At 43.0% G+C, this 17,519-nt stretch overlaps 2 protein-coding genes across 16 annotated transcripts in view; one reads left to right on the top strand and one right to left on the bottom strand.

The window, feature by feature from the left end:
- The window catches only part of HERC4 (HECT and RLD domain containing E3 ubiquitin protein ligase 4), a 30,497-nt gene extending 22,812 nt beyond the window's left edge, over positions 1 to 7,685 (top strand). For all 15 annotated transcript variants that reach the window (XM_081862960.1, XM_081862958.1, XM_081862959.1 and 12 more), the window contains 9 exons: positions 155 to 253; positions 523 to 690; positions 1,536 to 1,679; positions 2,954 to 3,120; positions 3,464 to 3,530; positions 3,713 to 3,795; positions 4,395 to 4,578; positions 4,802 to 4,904; positions 6,355 to 7,685. In XM_081862960.1, coding sequence (XP_081719086.1) covers positions 155 to 253; positions 523 to 690; positions 1,536 to 1,679; positions 2,954 to 3,120; positions 3,464 to 3,530; positions 3,713 to 3,795; positions 4,395 to 4,578; positions 4,802 to 4,904; positions 6,355 to 6,563 — 1,224 coding nt within the window. In that variant the 3' untranslated portion in view covers positions 6,564 to 7,685. The remainder of the gene's footprint in view (positions 1 to 154; positions 254 to 522; positions 691 to 1,535; positions 1,680 to 2,953; positions 3,121 to 3,463; positions 3,531 to 3,712; positions 3,796 to 4,394; positions 4,579 to 4,801; positions 4,905 to 6,354) is intronic.
- A 2,302-nt stretch (positions 7,686 to 9,987) lies between these two features.
- Positions 9,988 to 15,313, bottom strand: LOC309342494 (cytochrome c oxidase subunit 5B, mitochondrial-like). Its single transcript, XM_081863008.1, has 4 exons — positions 15,154 to 15,313; positions 11,729 to 11,799; positions 11,160 to 11,259; positions 9,988 to 10,184 (listed from the first exon to the last, which is right to left on the bottom strand). Exons 1-4 carry the CDS (start codon positions 15,239 to 15,241, stop codon positions 10,072 to 10,074), a joined length of 372 nt encoding a protein of 123 aa, XP_081719134.1. The 5' UTR covers positions 15,242 to 15,313; the 3' UTR covers positions 9,988 to 10,071.
- Between the last annotated feature and the right edge of the window lie 2,206 nt (positions 15,314 to 17,519).

Here is a 17,519-nt window from a genome sequence, read left to right as displayed (position 1 = left end):
TAAAACTGTTTAAAAAACATAAACCTCTTCATAAGCTGGATATCCTGTATTATATCTCTCTGTCAAGTAAATGTTGCATAACTGCCAAAAAAAAATGTATATATACTGTTGCTAATACTGCACATGCTAACAGCTTTTTCTATTGCCTTTCTAGCTAGCAGATGTGCCAGTTACAATTTGCACCTACCCATTTGTGTTTGATGCACAGGCAAAGACTACACTCTTGCAGACAGATGCGGTTTTACAGATGCAGGTAAAACAGTAATTTAAAAATAAAATACTTTAAAACACTGTAGTTATTCCTGGATTGATATAACTTAGGCCCTGTTTATATTAACTGGCTTGTATCACAGTTGTTCAGATATCAAGAAAAACTGTGTCTTTGGATATCAAAGATTCAGGCAGTACTGCATTAGTATAATCACAAGGTAGAAATATTACTAGGAACTGTAGATTCTCTTGAGCATCCAGTGTTTATTACTACTGCTGCTGCCACTAAGGTTTTTACTTGGTTTTTCCCAGATGGCTGTTGACCAGGCTCACAGACAGAATTTCTCATCTATTTTTCTCCCAGTATTTGAATCTGTCAATCCATGTCTGATCTTAATTGTGCGCAGAGACAATATTGTGGGGGATACAATGGAAGTCCTAAGAAAAACAAAAAATGTTGACTACAAGAAGCCTCTTAAGGTATAGCCTATATGCATGCATGTTTACCTTTTTGTGATGCACACCTGGCCTTCAGTTTTCTCTTCTTCTCCACCCCCTACCCTCTGCTTTTCCCATGGGAAATATTTGTCCTAGAACTGGGTGAAGGGAGAATTCTAAGCAAAGAACAGCTGGCCAAGAAAGGGTTCAGCACTTGCTTCCTCCCATCATTCAAAATCACAACTACCTAAGGCTCCTTTTGGTGCATTTTCTTTCTTTTTAATTGTTGGAACTTTAGTATACACACTTGCATATAATTCATAACTTGCCCCTCAGCATTCATTCATAGACTTGAGGCTGCTCCAGGTCAATGAAAAATGTACCTGTATAATATATACCTGTATAACGTATGTCTTTACAAATATGCATTTGCCGTGTTCATTCATTCATCCATTCATTCATTTATTATCCCCCCACCCATCTGGCTGCGTTTCCCCAGCCACTCTGGGCGGCATCCAGCACATTAATAATAATAATAATAATTTTTTTTATATATAAAAAACATAATAAAAACTTAAAACACATTTTACAACTTTAAAATATAATGTATGAAGTGGCCTTTATTCAGACTCCTTATTGTAAATGTCATTATCCAAGTAACAAATTGAGCACTTGTGGATAGCTCAGTTGGTTAGAGCCTGGTGCTGATAACGCCAGGGTCGCAGGTACGATTCCCTTACAGGACAGCTGCATATTCCTGCATCGCAGGAGGTTGTTCTAGATGATACTCAGGGTCCCTTCCAACTCTACAATTCTATGATTCTATGAGTATGTGTGGTATTTTATTTTTTAAAAATGTAATGTTCTAACTGCATTGCCAATGTTAGGTTATTTTTGTAGGGGAAGAAGCTGTTGATGCAGGAGGAGTTCGCAAAGAATTTTTCTTGCTTATCATGAGAGAGCTGTTAGATCCCAAGTATGGAATGTTCAGGTACGATGAACAATCGAGGCTCATCTGGTTCTCAGATAAGGTATGTAATTTGTTGGATTTTGTGTATTTATAGTGGAAATGAATATCTTGATTTACTTTCAGCCTATGGTATCTTTGAGAATATTACTACTATGATATAATTGCACCAGTGCACACTGCATCCTTTAGTCTATGATAGCATTTGTTATGTTTGCTCTTGATCCTGAATGTGCTCATTTCTGTCCCCTTTCCCTGGTGGTCACAGAAGGCCATGAATACAACAGCACTAGATTAAGTCAGTGTGTTTTGTGGGTGCTGCATGGCTGTGTTTTTGTAGAGTCTGTTGGGGCCAAAATAAAAGTATCTGCATCTTAAAGTCTTATGGCATAAGCTTTCATGGAGTACAGATCACTTCATCGGGTACATGAAGTGTTCACCTGAGTTGTTTGGAAGAAGAATTATAAATCATGAGGTTAGAGGGAAATGAAATGTAGAACATATGATCAGTCACAATTACATTATTAACAGTGGCCATTCACAAAACTCTTGTTGGTGACAAAACAGACACCCTAGCATTTTTAACACATGTAGTGTAATAAAAAATCCAAATGTAGTGTGATAAAAAGCCTTCCCACGGAAATACTATACACCAGATGTGCCACAACAGAAAAGACCCTTTTCCTTTGTCATAATTGGCTTCATCAAGATGTCTCAGAGAAAGGACTTCAAGGATGATCTTAGAACTTGAGCTGTAGGTTCCTGTGAACAAAGCAGTCCTCCTAAGCTGATTAAAGTTCTAAAGGCAAGAACCAGCACCTTAAACTGTGCCAGAGATGCAGCTAGTGCAGTTTTCTGTTGAGTGAGATATATATTCAGTTGGTCTCTGTTAGTAACCTAGGCATTGTATTTCGTACTAGCTGAATTTTCCTAGTTGCTTCAAAGGCAGCACCAAGGACAGTGCATTAATACAGGATGTTACCAGATCATAGAAAACCATCATCAGGAGTTCTCTCTCTAGAATGCTAACCCTCAAAACACTGGTTGCTTGCCACTTGAGTTGTTGCCTCGCTACACTAGAGGGGATTGCAAAATCAAATACAAAGCAATTAAACACCCTTTTCTGTAACCCTTGAAAAAATGGCTTGATGAGTTTTTAACCCTATAGATCCCAACCTCAAACATATACATGAGTAATAACTGAGTGTACTAGCTTGCAAAATTATTGTGATTCCACTTGAAGTCTAGCAGCAGTTGAATACAAGCATGGTCTCTAAAGCAATGTGCATGTTTTTGTAAGCTTTTAAAAGTTTAATTTCAGTTTTTTCATATTTGCAGACCTTTGAAGACAGTGACTTGTTTCATCTGATTGGTGTTGTCTGTGGGCTAGCAATATATAATTTTACTATTGTAGAGCTTCACTTCCCCTTGGCTTTATATAAGAAGCTCCTGAACAAGAAACCTTCCCTGGATGACCTCAAAGAGCTAATGCCTGATGTTGGCAGGTGAGCACATTACAACTGAAAGTACAGTAAGTAGATTAACATTTCTGTGCATCATAACTTTCACAGTGCAAAGAAATAATTCAATACCTTGTTAAGGAGATGAGATACAAGATTTAGTGTCTTTATTTCTAGTTGACACACTTGAAACAAATGTAGGTTTTTTAGGATTGAAATCCTTCCAGGGCAAAAAAACTTGAACAGATATTGACTTCTCAGTAGCTGCTAGATTTTTGCTAATCTAAACTGTAAATTTCTATGGAAGAATATAAAACCATTTCAGTTCTGTAAGTTTCTGAATAAATTGTGCTGTTACAACTTGCGATGAGAGACATTTTATTCTCAGGAGTATGCAGCAATTATTGGACTACCCAGAAGATGATATAGAGGATACCTTCTGCCTCAACTTTACAGTAAGTGTGAGATCATCCATTGCCACTTTTTTAATGCCAGTGTAAGGAGTAATAATATGTAATCGAGTCTCTCTTTTCCTGTTAAAATGCTAGGCTTTGTATAGCATGCTTCGCTTTCCTGTATTGAATTATAGATTCTATTCTGCAACAAAAAGTAAAATACACGCTCATGTTCTAAACAGATCACTGTTGAAAATTTTGGTACCACGGAAGTTAAGGAGCTAATTCCTAATGGTACTGATATTCCTGTCGTCAAACAAAATAGGTAAGTTTTAGCATGGTAGGTTGACAGAATAGTTTGCCTTTGCAATTTTATCAGTGAGAAATACTTTTTTCATGTCATGCAGGTTCTTAACTCAGAATTGAACTATAAGGGGTGTGGGTGTGGTGGGGAGTTACACCCAACTTCTGAGATATTTATTCCAAACCTGTAATCTTGCAAAAGAAATTTCTCTTTCTCTTTCTCTTTCTCTTTCTCTTTTTCTTTCTTTGTTGTGGTGGTGATAAACAGGCAAAATATTTTAAGAAATGAGTTTTGCCCTCCTTCCGCTGCTCTTCTTGGTGGTTCCTTACTGCAGCCACCAAGACATTGGCAGCATTTGAATTATCTTTCCTGGCTTCATAAACCATAGCTTAAGAAGTCAGAAATTAGTGTCAAACTTGCCTGTTCCTTTCTCATGCCTCCCCTCTTTGCCTTGTATGCTGGATTCATTGTGACATTCATGTTATAGTTCTTAACTAGGAGCTATCTGAAGATAATTGTTGACAGGGTTAAAATGGTTGCTGTTCATTGCTAGTGGAGTTTTGGTTGAACATTCTCATCTTCTGAAAACATGGTGCCTTTTCTTCTCATTTGCTCTTTAGGCAAGAGTTTGTGAATGCCTACGTGGACTACATCTTCAATAAATCTGTGGCTCCTCTCTATGACGCATTCCATGCAGGCTTTCACAAGGTGTGTGGAGGTAAAGTTCTGCAGCTCTTCCAGCCCAACGAACTGCAAGCAATGGTGATTGGGAATACAAACTATGATTGGAAAGAACTAGAGAAGGTATGTTACTAGTCCAGACATTAGCAACAACTGAACACTAAAGAATCCTGTATAATTAAGCGATTGTCCAAAATAGAGCTTTTCTGTATTATGTAGAAAAACACTAAAATACATAAAATTCTATAAATACGTTTACGCATAGGTATTTTTGTTTGTTCAATATACAACATTTTATTTGTAAATTTGAGGGGGATATATTGTGATTTTGATTTGTTGTTCTTAGAATACTCAATACAAAGGAGAATATTGGGCAGAGAATCCAACAATTAAAATGTTCTGGGAAGTTTTTCATGAGTTACCACTGGAGAAGAAGAAACAGTTTTTATGTAAGTATACAAAACTGTGTAAGAAAATAAGAAATCTAAATAGGAACTCTAGAGCAATTGTTACCACTGGCTTATTTTTCATGTAACACTAGGTCATAATTTAGCACTATATGCTAAGCAGCAGTGAGCCTCGGGCCTGTGGAGCTTCCTTCAGCATAGCCGGCTATCGGAAGGATCTACCTATGGTTTTAAACAACCTACATCCAAACTTGGAACTGTGGTTAGTTTAGCTGTGGCGTGTTCAGACAAGCCAGGATCAATATGCAGTTTATGATCCTGTCTTGTTATCAAGTTATAGTGTAATCTGTCCCCAAATTTGGAAGTAAGAACTTCAGTTTAAGAGCGGCAGCAGCAGTTTCTTCTAATCACTTCAGGACTGGAGGTTAGGGGAAAATGCAGGCAGGAGTGCCAGCTTGGCCCTGGCACCAAAATTTGTGGGTGCCTGCCCCCTTCATGGGAATTTTGTGGGTGCTCAAGCACCCAGGGCCCCAGGGAGTTGGCACCTATGAATGTGAGCATGAGGCTCAGTGCTGTTCATGCACGTAATGCTAAACTACAGTGTAGACCTGGTTTACATGTCGTGCTAAGCCCAAGCGTTAGTGTTGGGTTTGGTTTTTTTGAATGGTTAAAATGCTAAGTTGACTTTGGATTCTGTCCAAGGGAGAATTTGCATTTTCACTTTTTTAAAAAATGAATATTTTTAACAGAAATAAACAACAATTACTAGGATTAGGTCTGCAAGTTGCTTATTCACTTATGTTTCAAATGTTGGATCCAGACTTTTTTTGCCTGGTTTCAATGGGAATGAAGCACAACATGCATCATGACTTGGCTCACTTCATTGATTTCAGTAGGACCTAAGTTAACTTAAGTCTGGATTCTGCCCTGAGTTTTGAATGTGTGAGCACCCTAACATGCATACAGGCACATATATGAATAGTTTAACTGCAGCTGTTTCTGGTGAAACATATCATACCAGTTGAAAGCACTCATGCAGCTGCTCTGCTTGATTTGATATGATTCATTAAAGGTTGAAAACCTTGCTTTAGGTGTAAGCACACCTGTTTCCAAGCAAATAATTATTTCTTTAGCCAAGAGAAAATGTTAACTTAATTAAATCACTTCACACCACACTTGTTTTTTAGGGTTGGACTCGGGGGGTGTTATATGGAGTTTCTGTTTTTAGTTATATTGTTCCCCCAAAGAACCTCTGGGTGAAGCAATGAACAAATATAATAAATAAGTTCTCTAAACTATAAAATTTGTTTACAATAACTTTAAGCAAAAACAATGAACTATAAACAATTTCATATGGCTATAACTGCCTTACATTTTCAGAATTTTAGATTTGGGCTATATCAGTCTAAAAAGTAAAATGAAAATTATAGCACAGCACTACATTTTTGGCCTTTGTACCCAGGCTTCTTACTTATTTATATTTTCTTGGTAGTATTTTTGACAGGCAGTGATCGTATTCCTATTCTTGGGATGAAGAGCCTTAGTCTTGTCATTCAGCCGACTGGAGGTGGTGATGAGTATCTCCCAGTGTCTCACACATGTTTTAATCTTCTTGATCTTCCAAAATATACAGATAAAGAAATACTCAGATCTAAGCTGATCCAAGCTATTGATCACAATGAAGGTTTCAATTTAGTATAACTTGCAGAGGCTAAGAACACAGCAACTCTTTAACGTGGGAACATTGAACTAATTTTGCATCTATCTTGCAGTGTCACATTAGGTGAAAAGCCTGGCAGCGGAGCTATTATAAGAAATGCTTGTAAACATGTTCAGTGATCGGATCCTCTAATGGCAGCCAAAAATCCTTACACTAATAAACTGTCTTGATATGAATGCTGGAGCCACATTTTGCCATCTTAATAAAAATTCAACTTTGGAATAAAAGCAATGGTTTCACTAACTAAATTTTAGTACTTCACATATTGCAAAATGACTTGCTGTGTGTGTGTAAGGTGTGCTTACTGCCCCCCCCCCCAATCACTGCAACTGTCACATTAGGTTTTTCATTTTGTAAATAATTTTTTTTTGTAATAAAATACCCATGCTCCAATAGCAGTAGAGTATCTATTGCTTGTAACTGAATTGGGGCTTATTTTATAAAAACAGACACACACCCAAAAGGCGTTAACATTTGAGCTGATAAATTAAGAGATATGCATCTCTTGTCTTTTTGTAAAAATCTAATGAGGAGCCATAAATTTTATGTCAACCCTTTCATACTGGAACAAATATGGCTCCTGTTAACATAAAAAAAGAGATCAAGACAATGTGAAAGATAATTTGTCTGATAATCTCATGGCAGCATGAAGCAACTATCAGTTGTTAAAATTATGAATGGAACCCATTATTTAATCTTGGAATTCAATCCTTGGCAACTGTTGGTAATTAGAATAATCAAGGAATGCCTGGCTTCAGCTCCACTTTTTGCCTTTTACCTTCAGTAGAGCTGAGAACTTTATCCTTTTGTTCCCATTCACAAATGTTGAAAGAGCAGTTTTGCAGTTCTGGTTCAGTTTACACTTTTTCAGATAATTGTTAAATGCTCTCTTTTTAAAAGACTTTTTGGATTTCAGTAAGACATCTCTTGATGGTACCAAATTGAACATGAGGATTGATGGGGTGGGGGCTGGCTTAAGTTCCTGAATGTTTACATGTTAATGGATAGTATGTGACTTTCAGCTGTGAAATATTTATTTTTTTTTAGATTTATAAACTGCAGTGAAACAATTCAAGCATCAAATAAAAAAAATCTTGAATGAATTATGTACAAGTGTGCATGTAGGTGTTTCATTCTTTCAACAAATTTGATTCTGTGCAGGGGTTAGCATAGCAATGTGTCACTTAGCCCACATCTCTGTGATAATTATTTTGAGGTTCATATGAGGTTCAGCCTTAACTCCGAGTTCTGGCAGTACAAGACCCATGTAGGCTCTGTAGTCTGCATGACTGAAGTCCATCTAGCAATGTCACATAAGAGTGAAACAGGGATACTGTCAATGCAATACTGTCAATACTGTCAATTTATATTGATACACTGAAATGACAGGACATGGTTTAGCAAAGGATCAGATACACATGGACCATGCTCATGCATATGTGCAATACTTTGTATGTTATAATGCAAGGGTTGGCAACGTGTGGGCCAAGGGCCGGATGCGGCCCACGAAGACCGTTTTACTGGCTCACGAGCCACCCGCTCGGCGAGTCCCCCGCGCACTGTGCAGTGAGTGTCCAAGCGTCGCCAGAAATCATGTCTGCGCACATGCAGATACTGGAAATCACTTCTGCACATGCCCAGACACTGAAAATCGCTTCCGCGCAGGTGCAATTTTTGGCATCTGGGCATGCGCAGACGTGATTTCCAGCATCGTGCTGTGCCGGTCCAGCCCACGGACCATCTCCACGGGAGTGATCCGGCCCGTGGCTGGTAAGCCTTGCCAACCCCTGTTATAATGGAAGTGGGAAAAGCAGTTACCCAAGTTACTTGTTACAATGAATGAGTTCTTCCTTGCATATACCTTGCTAAGTAAGTTGTCTTTCCTTTCTACTAAGTTTCCAACATATCACTACTTCCCTTGCAGATGCAGATGTTTGTTCGATAACCATGTGTTACATTGTAATAATGCTCAGCCTAGACGTCTGTTACTTTGACCAAGCATGCCATGTGAAGCTAGGTTCTTCTACCATTCTGTTGGTTGCAGTTTGGATCATCTCCATTTTTGTAGTTCACAAATAACTTGTTGAGGTACCGTATTTTTCGCCCCATAGGACGCACCGGCCCATAGGATGCACCAAGTTTTTTGGGGGGGAAATAAAGGGGGAAAAAATTATTTCCCCCCCAGGCGCTTGTGAGGCCGGCAGCGGGGAGAAGCGCTCTTCTCCCCGCCGCCCGCCTTCAGACCAGGTCCGGGGACAGCGGGAAGACGCGCTGCGCCTCCCAGCTGTCCCCGGAGCTTGCGGGGCTGGCAGCGGGGAGAAGCGCTCTTCTCCCTGCCGCCCACCTGCAGACCAGGTCCGGGGACAGCGGGAAGACGCGCTGCGCCTCCCAGCTGTCCCCGGAGCTTGCGTTTTTTTTTTGGGGGGGGAAATGAATAAAAAAAATTTATTCCCCCCCCCAGCCGCGGCTGCCGCCCCAAGCCTTGTGCACACCTCCCCGAAGCACGGGGCACCCTCCGGAGGGCTCCACGTGCTTCAGGCTGCAGGCTGCCGCCCCAAGCCTTGCGCGCCCGGCAGGACCTCCCACCGGGCGCGCAAGGCTTGCGGACACTCGCCCGAAGCACGGGGAGCCCTCCGGAGGGCTCCCCGTGCTTCGGGCGGCAGGCTGCTGCCCCAAGCCTCGTGCGCTCGGCAGTACCACCTGCCGGGCGCGCAAGGCTTGTGGACACTCGCCGGAGCTGCAGGCTGCTGCCCGCAAGCCTTGTGAGCCTGCGGGAACTCCCGCCGAGCTTGCAAGGCTTGCGGATAGCTTCCTGAAGCCTGGAGAGCGAGAGGGGTTGGTGCGCACCGATGCCTCTCGCTCTCCAGGCTTCAGCGAAAGCCTGCATTCGCCCCATAGGACGCACACACATTTCCCCTTCATTTTTGGAGGGGAAAAAGTGTGTCCTATGGGGCGAAAAATACGGTAGTTCCCGTGAAAATGATGAGATTTTTGAAGGAATATTTTGTGTGTCAGCAGGAGTTTTAAGAATGAAGCCAGGTGTGTGTGTGTGTGTGTGTGTGTGTGTGTGCGCGTGTGTGTGCGCGCGCACACACACACACATGCTGTTATTACACTTGAGGTGGTAGATTATGAGCAATGAGGGTGCATGCATTGCTATCAAGGTCCTAATTGTACCTCATCCACCAGCATATAGACACCTGTATGTTTCCTCTAATGGGGTAAATAGCAGCTATAGGAGGGTGGGAGTGATTTTAAAAATAGAAAAAACAGCACAGCTGCAGCCATAATCCAAACCAGACCTACTTTGGCTGCTTTGATCCCAAAAAAAGGGATACTGTTCAGAGCTCTTGTATTGTATTTCTGTTTCAGCTTTTAGATGCAGGTGCAATAAAGTAACTAAGGTTGATGCAGCTAAAGGCAGGCAGATTTATTTAAGTCTACAATGAAAGAAAGAAAGAAAAAAACACCTTTTCTTGGTATCAGTTCTCAGTGGGGGAGTTCATAATGAGTTAGCTTGTAGTAAGACCCACACTGAGGGCAACGGTGGCTGTCTCCTTTGTGTACCCAGAACCAAATAATAGTGGAGTTATCTTCCTCACCTGCAAAAAGAAATAAAAAATTCCAGTATCTGTTAATTAAGAACCCACATTTTAGAAAGCTTCAAGGTCTTTAGAGAAGGGCCAGTTACATTTGACAACAGTTTTGGTTCCCTAGAATAACAGAAGAGCAGCCTTTGAATTTGGTCTATTTTTGAAGTTGGTTATGGCATCTTTCCTACCATATCAGTGGAAAGTAGTTTTGCATGTTGCTGCATCTTTTGTGTAGTTGTCATAGGACATAACTACACAGGGACTCTGGGAAAGAGACTCCCAAATGCATGAATGTGGGGGAGAATTGGCAGGAAATGTTTAACCTTGTCACCCTGCTGACTGTTGGTGTCGGACAAGAAAACAAGGCCAGAAAGAGAAAACAACCTGGGAAAGAGCCAATAGCTCCTTGGTGTTTCAAAGCAAGAATCATAGAAAATGCCATGCTTGTATCTTAATATAGTATGCATCTTCTACCAAAGACTCAGGCTTTGCATATTTTACATGCCGCTCCATTTGTAACAGGGTCAATAAGTATGCCTATACAGTATTTTCAAAATTTCTTAAAGCACTCACACCCAACTCAACTAGAAACCACTGTTAAAAATCAACACTATTACAACATAAATTTCGCTGTAGGTAATTTGTAAGATATGGATGAAATACTTGCACCCACTCTTACCCTCCTCAACTCCCCTTGGGTCCAGTGGCTTCTTCCCCTTGTGCATGCACACAGGCAGCCCAGGACGGGGAATGGGAAGTCTGAGCATGCTGCCTCTATAATTATCCCACTTTGAGTGCATGCATGCACTGAGGGATATGTTGAAGGGGAAAGGCTCTACTGTTTGAATCAAAAGACGATTGCTTCACCGTGGTGGGACGGGATTGCACCTGAAATGTCTGGAGCTTAATAGGTTTTACAAGACTATGCAATATGAGAATCAGGAAGACAGTATGTACTGAAGTCAAACAAATTCTGATACCTACAGATACAACCCACTAGTCTCTTGTCCCCAATTGATGGAACAATATGAGGCTCTTCTCTGGTTCCTGGATATTTCTTGGGCTTCAAGATGTTGTATGGATCCTTTATAAAGAAGAAATGTGTTAGTTAGCAGCACAGTTGTTATATATCCCCTCCTGCCATGTTTTTCCTTTACTGAATGACCAAGGGTTGATTTTTAAAGAACTAGAATACAGTGGAAAAGAAAAAAAGTTATAAATCTTGGGTGACTGAAGTAAGAGTTTAAGGCTGTATTCCACTCCAACCATAGTTCATCTGCATGAATTTAATTGCTTTTAAATTCAGTTTGATGTGTAAATTAAGTGATGCTGAGAAAAATCTACAGGGCCTGTAAAGACTTGAGACCTCTAAGTCACAGTGCATGATGAGACCACAGCCAATGGAGTAGTCAAAAAAAGCAATGGGAGATGGGTTGGGTTAGATGTTAAATTTCTTTTTTAAATCTTCCACTGACAGTGATAGTTATTAGTCAAGAGTGTGAAACCAAACAAAATCATATTTCAGTGAAACTCTTCAATTGCTTTAAACTTACTTCCCCTCTCTTCAAGGCTTGCATACTTTTCATTTCAAGCCCAGTAGCTTGCTCTTCATCTGTAGGGATACCTGAAAAGAACAATGGAAACCCCCAGATTTGATTACCTATCTGACACTATGCACTGATATGCAAACTTAAACCCATTTAAATCAACTGTTAAGCGTAGGGTCAGCATGGGCTTAAGTACGCAAATCTCAGGCCTTCATAACAATTGCAGCTAGCTCTTTCTTTTGTAATTGCCATCTTTCTTTATGCTCTGATCCAGATTCTCTCTCTGTCATTCTACATTCTGCTTTGTTGGCATTGATGATAACAACTACAGTCATACCTCTTCTTGTGAACGCTTCATGTTGTGTTTTTTCGGGTTAAGAACGCAACAAACCCGGAAGTATTTACTTCCGGGTTTCTCCGCACACGCAGAAGTGTTCTGCGCAGTTCGCATATGTGCAGAAACATTCGCACATGCGCAGAAGCGCTCTATTGCGCTTCGCACATGTGTAGAAGCACCGCTCTGGTTGCAGACTGCTCGGGGTGCGAACGGCACCCCGGAATGGATTGTGTCCGCACCCAGAGGTACCACTGTACCTTTGGACAGAGGCATAACTAGGCTCCCTTGTGTCTACAGCAAGGAGAGACATCAGTCTGCTGCCTCCCCTGTCCCTTGCGCTGTTGGCAAGGAGCTGTTTTGGCAACACCAAAGTTGGGAGAGACCATGGACCAGAAACTCAAAATGGTTGCTTTTCATTGCCTTTTGCACTCAGCCAGTGACTTCCTCCACATACACTGGGGTTGAGTCTGCTCTGCTCTGCTCTGCCTCCCCACCATCTCCATTAGTCCATCTCCCTGACTTCTTCCTCTTTCCCTTCTGCCTCCATTCCACTCTTGCCCTCTCCCTGTGTTTTGTTCCTCTGAGTCCTGCTGGGCGCCCTACTCACACTTCTAATAGCGCTGCCAGCCAACTGGGGAGGGGGGCCCTCAGGGCTGCAGCAATCTGAGTTCTTCATCCTGGCACCAAGAGGAGCCTGCACATCTCACCCAGCCACCCAGAGCAGTGGAGGAGTGGCCTGAGGATTGGCAGGCTCCCAGCCACTCTGAGCCAACCTATCCAATCACTAGGTATGCCCCCCCGCCTCTGGGTAGCTAACAGGCCATGTGTGAGAGGATTCTATATGAGCAAAATCCCTGCCATCAGTGCCTCTTCCTCTTAATAACTGCTGTAGGAAAAATTCTAGCACCAAGCTGGAATCTGCTGCTGTCATAGTTTCCAACTCTTCTTTTACCCACCTGTTTGCATGCTTAGATACTGTATATCTAGCCTTAACTGCTGAGCAGGTACTATGCTTCCCAGGCCACTGGCTGGGAAAAAAAAGTCTTTAAAAACCCTGTAATTCACACATTAAATCAAGGACAGCCAACCTGATGCCCTCCAGATACTTTGGACTATAATTCCCAAGAGCCCCATGCGGCATTGCCAATGATAAGGGATTATGGTAGTTGTAGTTGAAAACAACCGGAAGGCACCATGTTGTCTATTCCTGCTTTACAGAATCCCCACTTTAGGGCACCTGCGTTATGGTTTGACAAGGTGTACTGAGATATTAATGAAAAAGAGTGTGAAAATAGAATTCCATGCAGATTCCCACCTACTGAGTATACCACTTCTCTTGAAGGTGCCACCAAACTCAGCTGTCCTGTGTATTTCCCAGTCTTTTCTGTTTTGGCTTCAGGCAAATTGAAAATTTGTTTTAATTTCCAAAATCTGAGCTTCATGGGCCCTTGGAGGATGTAGCAATTTAATATTAAATGTTGACCCAACTAAATGAACCCCAGGAAGATGTGGAGAACAAAACAATCCTGATAAAATTAAGCACCTCTAAATCATACTGGTTTGAAGGTGATATTTTTGGATGCACTACATATTCTTTACCACCACCCCTACTAAGTACACTGATCAGATGGGATCTAGCAGGGTCTAATTGGGAACCTGGGGGTCATGGCAGAGAGCTCAATGAAATTAACAGTACGTTGCAGTGAATAAGACAGCTTCAGATGATAACGAAATGGACTGAAATGAAAACTCTGAGTACCACAATGTCCTTACAAAATACATTATAGTTTAATCGGTAGAGCATGCAAATCTTAATCTCAGGGTCATTGGTTCGAGCCCCACCTTGGGCAAAGATTTCCTGCATTGCAGCAGGTTGGACTACGTTGTCCCTTCTAACTCTACAATCCTGATTCTGTGATCTATGGTGATATGGCACTTCTAGATTCAGAGAAAGTATTCCATTGAATCCCAGTTACTGGGCTATTGCCTTCAGGCTCTGTTCAGGGACATGATGTTTGCAATTTGGTAAGTGGGGTGGTGGGACGCTGGTGGTGCTATGGGTTAAACCACAGAGCCTAGGACTTGCTGATCAGAAGGTCGGCGGTTTGAATCCCCGTGATGGGGTGAGCTCCCGTTGCTCGGTCCCTGCTGCTGCCAACCTAGCAGTTTGAAAGCACATCAAAGTGCAAGTAGATAAATAGGTACTGCTCCAGTGGGAAAGTAAATGGTGTTTCCATGCACTGCTCTGGTTCGCCAGAAGCGGCTTAGCTTCATGCTGGCCACATGATCTGGAAGTTGTATGCCAGCTCCCTCAGCGAATAAAGCGAGATGAGCGCCGCAACCCCAGAGTCGGCCACGACTGGACCTAATGGTCAGGGGTCCCTTTACCTTTACCTAAGTGGGGTGGTAGGAAAGCATACTCCTAAATTACTCCATATCCCCTGGACACCAGCAGAGTTAACCAAGGAAGGGGGCTGGGTGGCAGAATTGTGGTGAGAAGGGGGCATTTCGGAACCTTTGGCTTCCACCCACAGGTCAAACGAGAGTTACAACAGAACCTCAGCAGAAAACAAACAACCCTTTTGCTTTGGGTAATTGTCAAGTTTAGATCATAATTATTAATCATTAGCCCGCTGGACGCCAATGGTGATTCCCTCCCCCAGAACTCACGTGCAGCTCTGCAAACAGACTATTGCCTGCCTCCCTTCAAAGGCCATTTATGGGGGGCTGTTCCACGTGTCTTCCCCACAGGGCACGTGATTCCCTCCAAGAAGAGGGACGCAAAGGGGCCTTGTGCCAGGGGCGGCTCTTGCCTGCCATACGCCCGGGGTGGGGGGTGGGCTTTGGTTTTTTGGCGGAAAAGCAGGTAGGAGCGCCCCGGGGGGACGGGCCCTCGAGCGCCCAGCACGTCCTCATAACCCCGAGGAGGCGCCTCCTGGACGAGTGCCGCGCTTTGGTTTGAGCTGAGGTCACCTTGCCGAGGTCTGCGAGCGCCAGGCAAAAGCAGCCCCTCGCTCCCCCGGAGCGCGCTCTCGCAAGCCCAGCAGAACGCGCTCAGCCCCGCCGCCGCCGCCCCTGGTCTGCCTGTACGCACCCCCGGCGCTCATGGCTCGGATGGAGGCGGGCGCCGTGGCCCGCACAGCTCGCGGGAAGAGCCGGAGGAGCAGCAGCCTGGTCGCCATGGCGGAGATGCGGGGATCCGACGGCGGAGCAAGGTCAGGCAGTCCTGCAGCTGTCGCCGGCGCTCACGGCAGGCGGCCACTCCCACCAGAGGGAGGGGCAGCGGGCGACCCCAAGCGGGGCCGCGCGCCCGCAGGCTCAGGGCTGTGGGTCATTCATGGATCTCTCCCCCCCCCCCGCCAAGTTTTCGCCAGCTTGGGGCTCCCCCCATCGTGAAGAGCACAACTCCCATCACCCCATACCTGCCAACAGTTCTCTGATGACAATAGGGTCGTCCCACTGCATAATGATAATTTTACTGTTTATACCCCATACATCTTACTGGGCTGCCCCAGCACATAGCTGTCAACTTTCAGATTTGAAAATAAGGGATCAGCAGCCTCACCTGTGCCGGGGACAGTCTACAGGATATCTAACATTCCAGGATAGCAGGGGAAAGCAGCGCTGGAATAAGGGAATTTCCCGCAAAAAAAAGGGAAGCTATGCCCCAGCCGCTCTGGGCAACTTCCAACATATATGAAAACGTAATACAGTGGTACCTCAGGTTAAGTACTTAATTTGTTCCGGAGGTCCGTTCTTAACCTGAAACTGTTCTTAACCTGAAGCACCACTTTAGCTAATGGGGCCTCCTGCTGCCGCCATGCCCCCGGAGAACGATTTCTGTTCTCATCCTGAAGCAAAGTTCTTAACCTGAAGCACTATTTCTGGGTTAGCAGAGTCTGTAACCTGAAGTGTATGTAACCTGAAGTGCATGTAACCTGAGGTACCACTGTAAAACATTAACTCCGTACCCTCCAAGATTTCTCCCAATGGAAATAGGGACGTCCTAAGGAAAAGTGGGATGTTCCCGGGATCAAAGCAGAAACCAGGACAGCTTCACTAAATCAGGGATGTCCCTAGAAAATGGGGACACTTGGAGGATCTGTCACCCGCAGTGTCTGGAGGTTACCAGGCTGGGGAAGGCTTGGTTAACCCTAAGAATGGAGGAAAGGGGGATTTGCAATGCAGCACCTGGGCAGAGGCACACTCAAGGGCCAGGTAGAGTTGCACCAGTGCTTTCTTTCTAGAAAAATAGGTGCTGGTACTCACAATGAAGTTGTTAAGTGCCACACTTTTTAACAAGAGGAGGTGTTGGTAATCTGTTTCAGAAGATGAGCAACCACCTCCAAGAATGGTCTTAGAACTCAGGTATGTCCATGTGGAATAAGATGACCCTTACTGGGTGTTTCACATGGCAAGGGGGCTCACAGAACAGTTTGCTATGAAATACAGCTAGGGCCAGAGAAAATGACAAGTCAAAGGTCTCCCCACTTAAAAAACAAACAAAGTCATTCCTCACTTTGGGCTCATATGGGAATTTGGGCAGGTGCACCTGTCCAAATGCTCAGAGCTTTGTTATTATACTGCCCATATTAACTGTCCTATTTTCTACTCTATAGGAGTCTCACTCCTAAAAAAGACAGGAAATCCTTGATCACACAAATACACCCTCCTTAAGCCACTAGGTCTTTTATAGTTGCAGTTGCACAGCTGCTCTTAGGGTTTCATAAATACAAGGTTATCAGATTAAAATATTTACATACCAAGTATTAATTGCATTTTATCATTTTATTAATGAGCCACTCAGTGAACACTGTTTTTGAGTGGCCTTATATATTATTAAAATAAAAATCAGATAGAAAATTTCCTTTGTTTTTACTTTGAAAGTTACAGTGCTGAACTGTGGCAGATTCTCCTCCATCTGCTGAGTTGTAGAGTCACCTGAAGATGAGTCTCTTAATACACTTTTACTCACACAATAATATGAAATAAAATACTTTTAAGTGGATTACATACTTCCCTTTCCTCACATGCAAGCCTCTGCCCTTGTGTAGGAAGCCAGTAGAATAACTGTTGAACATTAACTTTAGGTTTGATATGGAAAGATGAATATTATAGGGAGATGGCTGCCAAAAGGAACAATTAAGCTATTTCTAGCTTGTAAGGTGTTTGGATGGTGCATGAGTGATTTTCTGGGGCAAAACATAGGGAGTAAAAACTAACTGGCATGGTGAAGACTTGGCAATTCATGTAGTGAGTCAGACCAGCAGTCAGCAGTCAGCAATGGCTTGCTACATGGAGGCAGCTAATTCAGTTATCCTAATGTATTGAGATATTCTAGCACCTCCTTTTAATGCATAAAACATACATAGGAAAAGCTTCTTATGAAGGATGGAAAACATTTAAGGTCCAGTCAGACTGCTCTTCTCTGTTCATCTGTAAATAATCACTGTTGGCACT

The sequence above is a fragment of the Podarcis erhardii genome (genome assembly GCF_964252035.2).
Source record: "Podarcis erhardii genome assembly, chromosome: 5".
Lineage (NCBI taxonomy): Eukaryota > Metazoa > Chordata > Lepidosauria > Squamata > Lacertidae > Podarcis > Podarcis erhardii.
Note: the sequence above shows the minus strand (reverse complement) of the source record. Positions and strands in the feature narration are given on the sequence as shown.